General features: G+C 45.3%; 1 protein-coding gene across 2 annotated transcripts; it reads right to left on the bottom strand.

Moving 5' to 3' along the window:
* Positions 1 to 6,697: 6,697 nt before the first annotated feature.
* On the bottom strand, positions 6,698 to 9,537 carry LOC100217112 (uncharacterized). 2 transcript variants are annotated; one of them, XM_035962096.1, is made up of 7 exons: positions 9,144 to 9,537; positions 8,950 to 9,063; positions 8,694 to 8,835; positions 8,449 to 8,544; positions 8,238 to 8,357; positions 7,844 to 8,106; positions 6,698 to 7,141 (listed from the first exon to the last, which is right to left on the bottom strand). In XM_035962096.1, exons 2-7 carry the CDS (start codon positions 9,013 to 9,015, stop codon positions 7,031 to 7,033), a joined length of 798 nt encoding a protein of 265 aa, XP_035817989.1. In that variant the 5' UTR covers positions 9,016 to 9,063; positions 9,144 to 9,537; the 3' UTR covers positions 6,698 to 7,030. The 2 variants fall into 2 exon arrangements, with proteins under 2 accessions (XP_035817989.1, NP_001337633.1); NM_001350704.1 differs by having other exon boundaries at positions 6,712 to 7,141; positions 8,950 to 9,044; positions 9,144 to 9,502.
* Positions 9,538 to 9,880: the final 343 nt, after the last annotated feature.

Consider the following 9,880-nt stretch of genomic DNA (forward strand, 5'->3'; position numbering starts at 1 on the left):
CTATGCCAGGAAGTGGAGCTAGAAGCCAGTTCCGCGAGCTCCCCTTCCTCCTTCGCCGGATAAGCACGGCAAGCTCACTGGATCCCTTTGATGCATAAATTACATATGATTTTTCAACCACAACCCTCAGCCTGTTATTTTATGCATGATATGATTTTGAGACAAGTTATTATGGCCACACAGCCGCTTGCCGCAATCAATCCTTGATATATTTGTTACAAATGATTTGAGAAAAGGTGTGAGTTTTCAAAAGAAAATGTTTTTCAAAATGTGTATGATGAAGGGTTTTCACCCTTATCACCTTTGAGTAGGGATGATCAGGGACTCCCTGGTTTAGGGGAGGGCCTAAGGTGATGGCTCAGCTGGTTTAGGCGTGAGCAGAAGGATTGTCCCCTCATATAAGGACCGGTTTGTCATCCTTCACTACCAGTACTCATGACAAGTACAACCACTCGAGACTGTATGGGCAGTCACTCAATCTGAACTCGTACGGTTCAAACCTAGGGTTATGAAGGCTGGGGAGCACCGGGAGGATAAGGAGGGGGAATATTTTGTCCGGTTTGGGCATGGCGGTGGCCTGACTCCTTCTGGTATAACCGTTAAGGTAGGGACGTGCGAGGAAAGAAAGAGATTCGGATTCGGGTCTCACTAGCTATGAGATCGCAGAGCCGGACTAGTGGGTAAAGTGTACACCTCTGCGCAGAGTTCAAACCTATTCGAATAGTCCGTGTCCACTGGTATGGACGAGTCTGGTGTGGTATGACAATTAGTGTTTTGTTTTTTTAAAAAAGGGTGTTTTTGAGAAAAGTGATTTTTAAAAGGTCCGACGGTTGAGCCGTGAGCTATGGTGGACGGGAAGTCCAGTGGCTGTTGTTGAAAATGAAAACCAGTGGGAAGCTGCTGAGATACCTGGATGGTTTAGTCCAGGGGATTTTGTTCTATATTGAAAAACTTCCTGCTCCTTTGGGAGAGGATGCGCTTTGAAAAATACAAAATGTTTACAAAACAACCCTGCATAAAATATTGCTGTTTCTGCAAAATATCCTGAGCTCCACATATTCCATGCATTATATCTGATTTCCCCATTCCGCGGGTGAAGGTGGGCTGCTGAGTACGTTTGTACTCACCCTTGCTTATTTGTTGTTTTTCAAAAAAAGGAGATCGGGTAAGAGTTACGACTGTTCCCAACCTTGTCTGTGGCTGTCGGACCGCTGATTTGCTTCGCTGCGTATATCAGGCTGCTTCAGCCCCACTCTGATGATATGTCCTAAGTCGTGGACCAACTCTTAAAGTTGTTCACCACCTTTATAGGTTTGTCTCGTTTAAGCAGATCTGTAATCATCTGATGTATAAATGTGTTTACTAGCCTCCTGGGACTAGTAATTGTATCACATTTGAGTCCCAGAGGATCTGGGGTGCTTTAGTTCACCTCTCATTTCTGGCAGCAGTTGCATGAAACTCTGGGCACACATTTGAATTTTAGTTCAGCTTATCACTCGCAGACAGATGATCATACTGAATTAACTAAACAAATCCTAGAAGATATGTTGAAAGCCTGAACGTTGCAAGATCAGTTCGAATGAGACAAGAGATCACCTTATGCAGAATTCTCCTATAACAACAGTTATCAGGCTAGTTTGAAGATGTCACCGTTTCAGGCGCTTTATGGGAGGAGTTGCAGAACTCTGTTGCATTGGGAACAGCCTGGAGAAAAGCAAGTGTTTGGGAGAATCTGAAGCCGAAGAGAACATCAAGATGGTTCGGGAGAATCTGAAGATAGTGCAATCAAGGCAACGAAGTTATGCAGACACAAGAAGGAGAGAGCTGAGTTTGAAATGGGAGATTTTGTCTTCCTGAAGGTATCGCCTATCAGAGGAGTCAGAAGGTTCGGAGTCAAGGGCAAGCTAGCACCCCGATATGTTGGTCCGTATCAGATTCTCGTGAAGCGTGGAGAAGTGGCCTATCAGCTCAGTTTGCCAGAAGGTTTGTCAGTAGTGCAAGATGTCTTTTATGTGTCTCATTTTAAGAAGTGTCTGTGTGTGCTAGAGGAGCAGTTGCCAGTGGAAGGTCTGGAAGTCCAAGAAGACTTGACCTACATAGAGAAACCAACACAGATTCTGGAGACTGCAGACAGGGTCACCCGGAGGACCACTATCAGAATGTGCAAAGTTAGGTGGGGTCAATACTCTGAGGAAGGAGCAACTTGGGAGCGCGAAGATGATCTGATGGCCAAATATCACGAACTCTTTGCTGGCCAACTTTGAATCTCGAGGGCGAGATTCTTTTAAGGGGGATAGGTTTGTAACACCCTGAATTTGAGGGTATAAATTTTCGTCTCCTATACTCACCAAATTCAGGTGTTACTCTCTTTTCTCTTCATGTTTCGCTCTTTTTCCCAATTTCAAAGCAGTATAGAGACCGGTGTTCGTATCGCGTGTAAACAAAAACCTAACTTGACATGGGTGTTGCATCATGCCGAAGTATATTTCTTTTGTCTGATGTTGTGTCTAATCGCGCGTTCGTATCGTTTTGCTTTTCGGTTCGCGATTTAGATTCGATTAGAAGTAAGCGGGTGCGTGTAGTGGGTTTCTGGCCCGGCCCCTGGCGGGGCCCCTGGCGCCCTCCCCCCCTGCGCGGTGCCCCCAACCCCTCCCTCTCTCATTTTCTTTTCCCACGCAACAACTTCCCTCTCCCTCTCTTCCACCTCACTTTAATCTCCCTTGCCCTAGGTGGGATTCCAGTGAGTGGTTGTCGCCGATCGTCGAGCCCCGAGGTGAGCCCCCCACTTCCCCTCTCCTCTCCCTCCTTCCTCCCTCCCCTGCGCGCCCCCTGGTCGGTTCTTCCTCGGCACGCGCGTGGCACTTGGTCGCCCACCGCACCCCGCGCGACCCCTGCCCACTGCCCTCGGCCGGCCCCTCCCCGCCGACACGCTACCCCCTACCCGCCTCTGCCCGACTCCCTCGCGCGCGCCCCCACGTGGCTTCTCTCGCACCGCGCCCCCATCCCTGCCCCGGCGCGGCTCGCCTGGCACGGCCCTAGGCGCGCGCAGCGCATCCCCGTGCGCGCAGTCCCATTCCCGTGCGCGCAGCCCTAGCATGCGTAGCGTTTAAATTCAGCTTAAATTTAGTTTAATTCATGTGTTGTGTCGCGCGCTTTATCGCGCAACAATCCATTTTAAATTCAGATTTATTAGTGTGTTGTGTCGCGCACTTCGTCGCACGATGATTCATTTTAATTTCAGATTATTCAATGTGTTGCGTCACACGACGTTTTGTTTTAAATTCAGTTTAAATAGCGTATGTCGTCGTGCGCTTCGTCGCACGACGCTTCACGTAATTTTCAGATTTAATTCAAGTGTTTCGTTGCGCACTTCGTCGCCGACGATTCATTTTAATTTCAGCTTAATTCGTGCGAGTTGTCGCGCGTCTCGTTGCTCAACAACCTGTCCCAATTTTCAGTTTAGTCCGTGTGTGCCTTCCTGCGCTTTGCCGCGTGACAATCCTTTTAAATTTATATTGAGTTGTTTATAATAATTAAGCGCGTAGCATAACTTTATTTCTTGCATAGCGCGATTGTTAAATTAATATGGTTACGTTTGGATAAGCATTTTAATCCATAGCTGCTTAACGAAATCGCCTTTCGACCGTAGCCTCGACCGTTATTTTTCTCTTTCTCGCTATCTCGCATAGTCGTAGATACGAGCCCTGCGCCAAGCGTCTGCTTATTTGTTGCATTCTACCGTGTGGTGTATTGTTTCTTTTTATATTAAGTTTGTGGAATGTATGTTTGAACTCGTATATATAACAGTCCGTTGGTAGAGTCCGAATGAGTTGCAGGTGAAGGCCCTGAGCAGCAGCTGGTTGGTGAAGACAAGTGTCCTTTGACCCATCTATTTCTTATTCATTTCATAATTCACTCCCCGCATTTACACAATTTATACCTAAGGATTGACTAGCTTTGTTTATCATGTCCTTGTTTACCTAGGTGCGTTGGATCATTTTGGTTTAGCTCTATGTTAGCGCTTCACCCTAATCAATGAACACGATGAGATTATTTATGATACGTTGTTTTCCCCTTTTGATTATGATGATGGCTTTGTGACATTTAAGGGGACTCGAGAGGTTTCTCGAGTGCCTCTTCGTAAGGACTAGTTCATTGGATGACCAACCGGGAAAACAATACAACCATGAGGGTGGTATGGGACGCCCTTAGCTGAATAATTTGAGGAACTGATGTGTAGTTCGCTTTGCCCCTTGGGAGGGGTGCGGTACATTTAGGAAACCTAACGGGTGGCTACAGCCTAGGGAATCTTTGTAAAGGCTACATAGTGAAATCTCGCCTATTTACCTTGGTAGTGTTTAAGAGTTTGATCGCCCCAAGGCAAAAGGGAATCATGGCTCGTGGGTAAAGTGTGCAACCTCTGCAGAGTGTTATGAACCTGATATATCAGTCGTGCTCGCGGTTATGAGTGGCCTTGGGAGCTCCATTGATTAGAGACACATTGATCAGAGATATTTTGTTTACAGGTGATGATGAGTATAATGATGGTTTTAATTATGATTATGATTTCTGGTATTCTTTCCGTTTGGAAAGAGTACTTTTGGGTTAACAACTTGGGTTAATGCTAAAATCTGGCTCTCTACTAGTAATAATTACCTGACCAACTAAAAGCAACTGCCTGATCTTAACCCCACATAAAGCTAGTCCACTACGGCCATACGGGACAATTGCTGAGTATGTTGATGTGTACTCACCCTTGCTTTACACACCAAACCCCCCAGGTTGTCCACATTGCAATCACTTCTCAGGAGAAGATGAAGTCGTGGTGGAGGATTTGCAGGAGTTCCAAGAGTGCGATGAGTTCTAGGCGTGGGTTAGCGGCAAACCCCCAGTCGGCTGCCTGTGAAGGCCGTGTTTAGGTACGTTTCATTTTTGCACTTTGATATATGTTAATGACTATGTGGATGTTTCAGACATCATGATGTAATCGACTATTACCCTCTTTTATGTTATTATTTGAGCACATCGTGTGATGATGTCCGGTTATGTACCTGTTGTGCACGTGAATTGCTGATCCTGGCACATACATGGTTCGCATTCGGTTTATCTTCTAAAACCGGGTGTGACACGCAGGTGACAGCAACCGCCGGCGAGAAGATGCCTGCCTATCGCGGAGCCGTGGCGCGCGACGAACTCCGCTCGAAGACGATGGGCTTGGCTCCGGCCGAGATCTCCGCCCCTGATCCGCGCCAGGTGGTGAGGAAGAGGCTCTGCGAGGAGATGGAGGCGATCCACGGCGTCCTCAGGAAGGCCGAGCTCGCGGTAAGCAAGAATGTCGACAAGGGCCACGCGGCACCCGGCCCGGTGTGGCAAGGACGACTGTTTTCGATCAGAAGCCATGGAGATGGAGACCGACCATACTCCATGCGGCAAGAGAAGGAAGGTGATGCCACCTGCGGACATCATCGAGCCCTTAACTCGGATATCGAGGGCCCATCGGATTCCATGTAGGGATGGATTCAAATGTCTGGAGGTCTGAATTATTCGTATTCGTATTCAGATAAAGTGATAATATGGATATCTATATTCGTATTCAATTTTAATATGGATGTTAAATAGACATATCCGAATTCGTTTTTTCTCTATCCGGTTTAAGGTTCGTATTCGACAACATTCGACAAAACCGTGAAATATCCGATACTATTCGTTACCGAAAGGAAAAGGTATTCAATAAAATCAATTTAAACTTACTTTTATTACTAATTAATAATTACAAGTGATTTTAAACTTTAAATAATGTACTAAATACTGAAGTACACCATTTAAAATGTTAAAAATATTTATATCATAAATAAATGATTGTGTTAATCTTACATTACTAGTGATATACAATGATAAATTTTAATTAATATTAAAAATTCTAATTTTGAATACATTAGATTATTGGAGTTTTTAGAGTCCAATCTACAAATATACTTAATATACAAAACTATTATATTTAGAGTCCAAAATATAAATATACGAGGTATAAATAATTTATTTAAAAATATGATATTCAACTAAGTTTAAACTAAACAATGTATATTTGTAATATGATTTTTATGAACTATAAATTCATCGATAAAACAAATTAATACTTGTTATGATGCTATGTTCCAAATCAAGCGAGTATCCGAATGTAAATCTGAATTCAAACTATCCGTTTTGTATTCGTATCCGATAGTATTCACATTCGTATTTATATTCGAATTAAAATATGGTAAATAGTAACATTCGGATTCGTTTCCATGCGTATCCGATCCAAATCCATCGCTAATTCCACGTGCCAACGAAAGAACGACGACGCCACCGCCACTGATGTCAGAGGAGATGCTGGTCGAGATCTACAAGTTGATGGACGAGGTTGCTGAAGAAGAGAAGCGTCGGCAGCAGAAAAACGAGTCGACGAACGCTTGCAAATCCACTGCTAGTCACTCATCGCCCCGTGAACTAGAGGATGGTGAGTTCATCGAGGAGGATTGTGGTGGCACCCCCGCAAATACATGCGGCGGCGATGGTTCTGATTCTGTTGTGGTACGTAAGGGTCTTGGTTCACCGCCACTAACAATGTAAGATGGGAAGACTCTTCCCATGACCGATGCATCTCCGATGACAATGCCACAAAACAAAAGGTTCTATGTATGTGTATCTCTCGAGCTTGAGGTAGAATATAGCCATGGGCATGATTGCTTCTGTGTTAGTTAGTTTTCAGTTTGAAGTACAATATATAGCTGCGAGCATGATTGGTTGATGTACATACATTACAGCACATCTCTGCCAAAACATGCCCTATCAGTTTGTTTGCCACGCCCTAGGGCACAGTTTGACAAAGGCCCCAGCGCAGCCTAAACTTCAGCTACCAAGTAGACTAACCTAAAGCCTAAGTACTAAAGAATGAAAATGAAAAATGGTTTTCTGAGTTTGCAAAACAAAAATGTAGAGTTCAGTCTGGAAGCTGCACATTGGCATTGCGCTCCTGTGGGCAAGCAGCTCATGCAGTAATGACACCCGACATCCATGGCACAACAACAGGGGCAGTCGGATGAGAATCTCTGTATGGCTCAGGGTACCGGTCTTTGAAGTTTAATCTAGGGTGGTCAGCCTGAAATGCAAACCAATACAGCCAAAATTACTTCTCAGGTGGAACAAGATCCATTCTGGTAATGTATACATGAATGGAATACCAGAAATTTGATGGGAAAAAATGAAGTTTCGTTTGGAAGGAAGAGTCCAAGAACAGCATCTCACCATTAAGTATCTAAAAGGAATTTCTTAAAGAAAGAAAGAACCTGAATATTTTAGATTTCCCCACATGGTCAAAACTTGGAAATAAAAAAATATGAATGCTAAGTCATGAAAGAATAAATTCAAGAAAACTAAAATAGCATTTTTATAGTTTCAGACCATCATGTACAATATGGTGGACATATTGAGCTATTAACTAAGTGATGGAACGAGACTGTTTATCAAATAAAAAAGAAAACATAACTCAATGCCAAACTACCAGGATTGTGCCGACTGCACTTGCATTTCCTGCTCTACCCACGGCCCAAAACCATGATAACCAAGTTAGAGGCCCAGTAGCTACTGCTACACCTCATATGTCCTATCATTGTTAATAAACCAATACTTGTATCATATATGCAGCAAAATAACACAATTTGGAAGTCACTATCCCAGGAAACAAGGCAAATTTGGTAATAATGAACTAACGTCACCAACTGTGCATGAGAGCTGGACTTAAGTATAGTCTCTTAGATTAGTTAAGTACTTAAATATACACATAGACGACGACAGAAAATACCTGCTTCAACCAGCATTCTTGATGTTTGTGTTCATATTTGTCTGGCGAGTAGCATCCATACTCAGACGGACAGTAAACCCAAATATTACACTTTAAGGCTCCTGGTCTGGCCCTCTTAGCCTGATCTATACAGGCTTGACAGCAATCTGCGGCACTTTCTTTGTGATGTGTTAAGCCCCATCTAACAGCCGTGCCACCATAATCAGTATGCAGTTCAGTATTGCATTCAGGGGGCAAAGGTGGACCGGGTATTATCTCTTCATCTGCAACAATAACATCAATCAAGAACCATTTTTCAATTGTCTCTTGGATCAATTTAAAATTACTGCACAATTTGGTCACCATTAATGGTAATCAACAATGCTGGCAACATAAGCAGTGTAAACAAAATAACCTTCTGGTTCATTCTCAGGTTTGTCATCATGTTCGATATGATATATAGTGGGAGGTATCCAAAGACCAATGTCCTCCAATATCCTTTGCCAGTTAAACTCCAAGGCTCGCTTTAACATCCCTAAATATCGAACCAGATGGCATTATAATTGTTAACAAAATAAAAAAAGTATAAACATGTCATCATAGCAACTTCAAGTAAGCTCCCGTACTTGAATCTTCACTGGAGAGGCCAAAATTTGATAAATTCTTAGAAGATGCACTTCTCATGTCCTTGAGCTTCCCAACACGCCATGCTTCTACAGCTTCTGGCATATATTAGAAAAATGGAAGGAAAATATTTTATCTTAGGTTAGTAAACATCTCATTACAAGTTCAAGCTTATTACATAATACGCCTTACAAAGAAGTAAGCGCAAACAAACTCATATGTTAGCCCTGGGTGCTGACATACAAACCTTGTTGTTCCGTGGTATTAGAACCTTCGCCCAAATCGTGCAGTCTCTGCAGAATCTCAAGCGAAACTTTCTGCTTCAGCTCCAGCGGCAGCCCTTTTCGTGTCTTCTCTTCCCTCGTGAATGCCTTGCGCAGCTTCTTCACCTTCTCGCACCAGAGGCCAAAACCCAATGTCTCAAAAGCTTCAGATCACCGCTTCAATGGAACACCTGAACAAATTGAATTCCAGACACAAGAGCTCTGTAGGACAGCTATTACCGCCTCAATGAGCTCGACGGGCTCAGCTGCGCGGCGAATCCGGATCGACTCCTCCACCCACCTCATCTGCTCCCTGGAATACTTCAGCTCCCCGCCTAAAGCCACAGGCACGAACTTAATCGGCGGATTAATTTGTTCAGAACAATCACATGAACTAACAGTGAGCTGACGAGAGAGAGAGAGAGAGAGAGTACGTTTGGGTGCAAATGCGAAGGAGCCGGGAGCGTAGAGCGCGCGGGCCACGAGCAGCGCGGCGACGAGGTTGGCCACGCAGAGGGCGACGGCGGCGCGCCGGCAGGTGCACCACCTCGCTGCGGCGGCCGCGCGGCCACCGAGCCGCAAGGCCCTCACCATGGCGTAACGGGTGGAGCCATCCTAGTACCGGCGCCGGCGCCGAGGCCGGTGAGCTCCACGCCTGCGCTAGGGTTCCGCACGCCGGAGTTCGCCTCGAGCGACGAGCTGTAACCACACTGCGGCACGGTAGCAGTGCGCGCTCACGAGAGGGATGCCTGCGTGCGCGTGTCGCCGCAGGCGACGGCGCCTTCTGGCTGTTGGGACGAGGGGTGGGGGGCTTGGCCGCTTGGGAAGCGGCTTGGACGGTAACTTGACCAGGGAGCTGTATCGGTGAGACGGTGACGCCACTCGCTGAACCTACTTACTCCAAGTGGGGTCCGAGCGGAAGCAGAGCTGCTGCAGGTGCCATGGATAGATCTCCTGATCTTCGTGGCGTGGCGTCCGGGTTCACAGGTCACTATTTACGTTCGGTAGGACAGTCATTATTTACTATAGGAATCTGAATCCTAGAGAACCTCAGATGTTGGAATGCTCCGTCGTAGTACTATTATTAGCAGTCTAATGACCACTAAGTCGTTGCTGCCTCAGAAACCAAACTTTTTTATGGGTCGTTGTTGCTGCGTCAGAACTCAGAAGC

Source organism: Zea mays, chromosome 9, assembly GCF_902167145.1.
Source record: "Zea mays cultivar B73 chromosome 9, Zm-B73-REFERENCE-NAM-5.0, whole genome shotgun sequence".
NCBI classification, from domain to species: Eukaryota; Viridiplantae; Streptophyta; class Magnoliopsida; order Poales; family Poaceae; genus Zea; species Zea mays.

Coding starts and splice junctions, on each gene's coding strand:
- LOC100217112 (NM_001350704.1), bottom strand. CDS start 9,303: ATGGTGAGGGCCTTGCGGCTCGGTGGCCGCGCGGCCGCCGCAGCGAGG. Junction 9,045..9,143: donor CTTCGCATTTGCACCCAAAC/GTACTCTCTCTC, acceptor CTGTGGCTTTAG/GCGGGGAGCTGAAGTATTCC. Junction 8,545..8,693: donor TAATACCACGGAACAACAAG/GTTTGTATGTCA, acceptor AATATATGCCAG/AAGCTGTAGAAGCATGGCGT.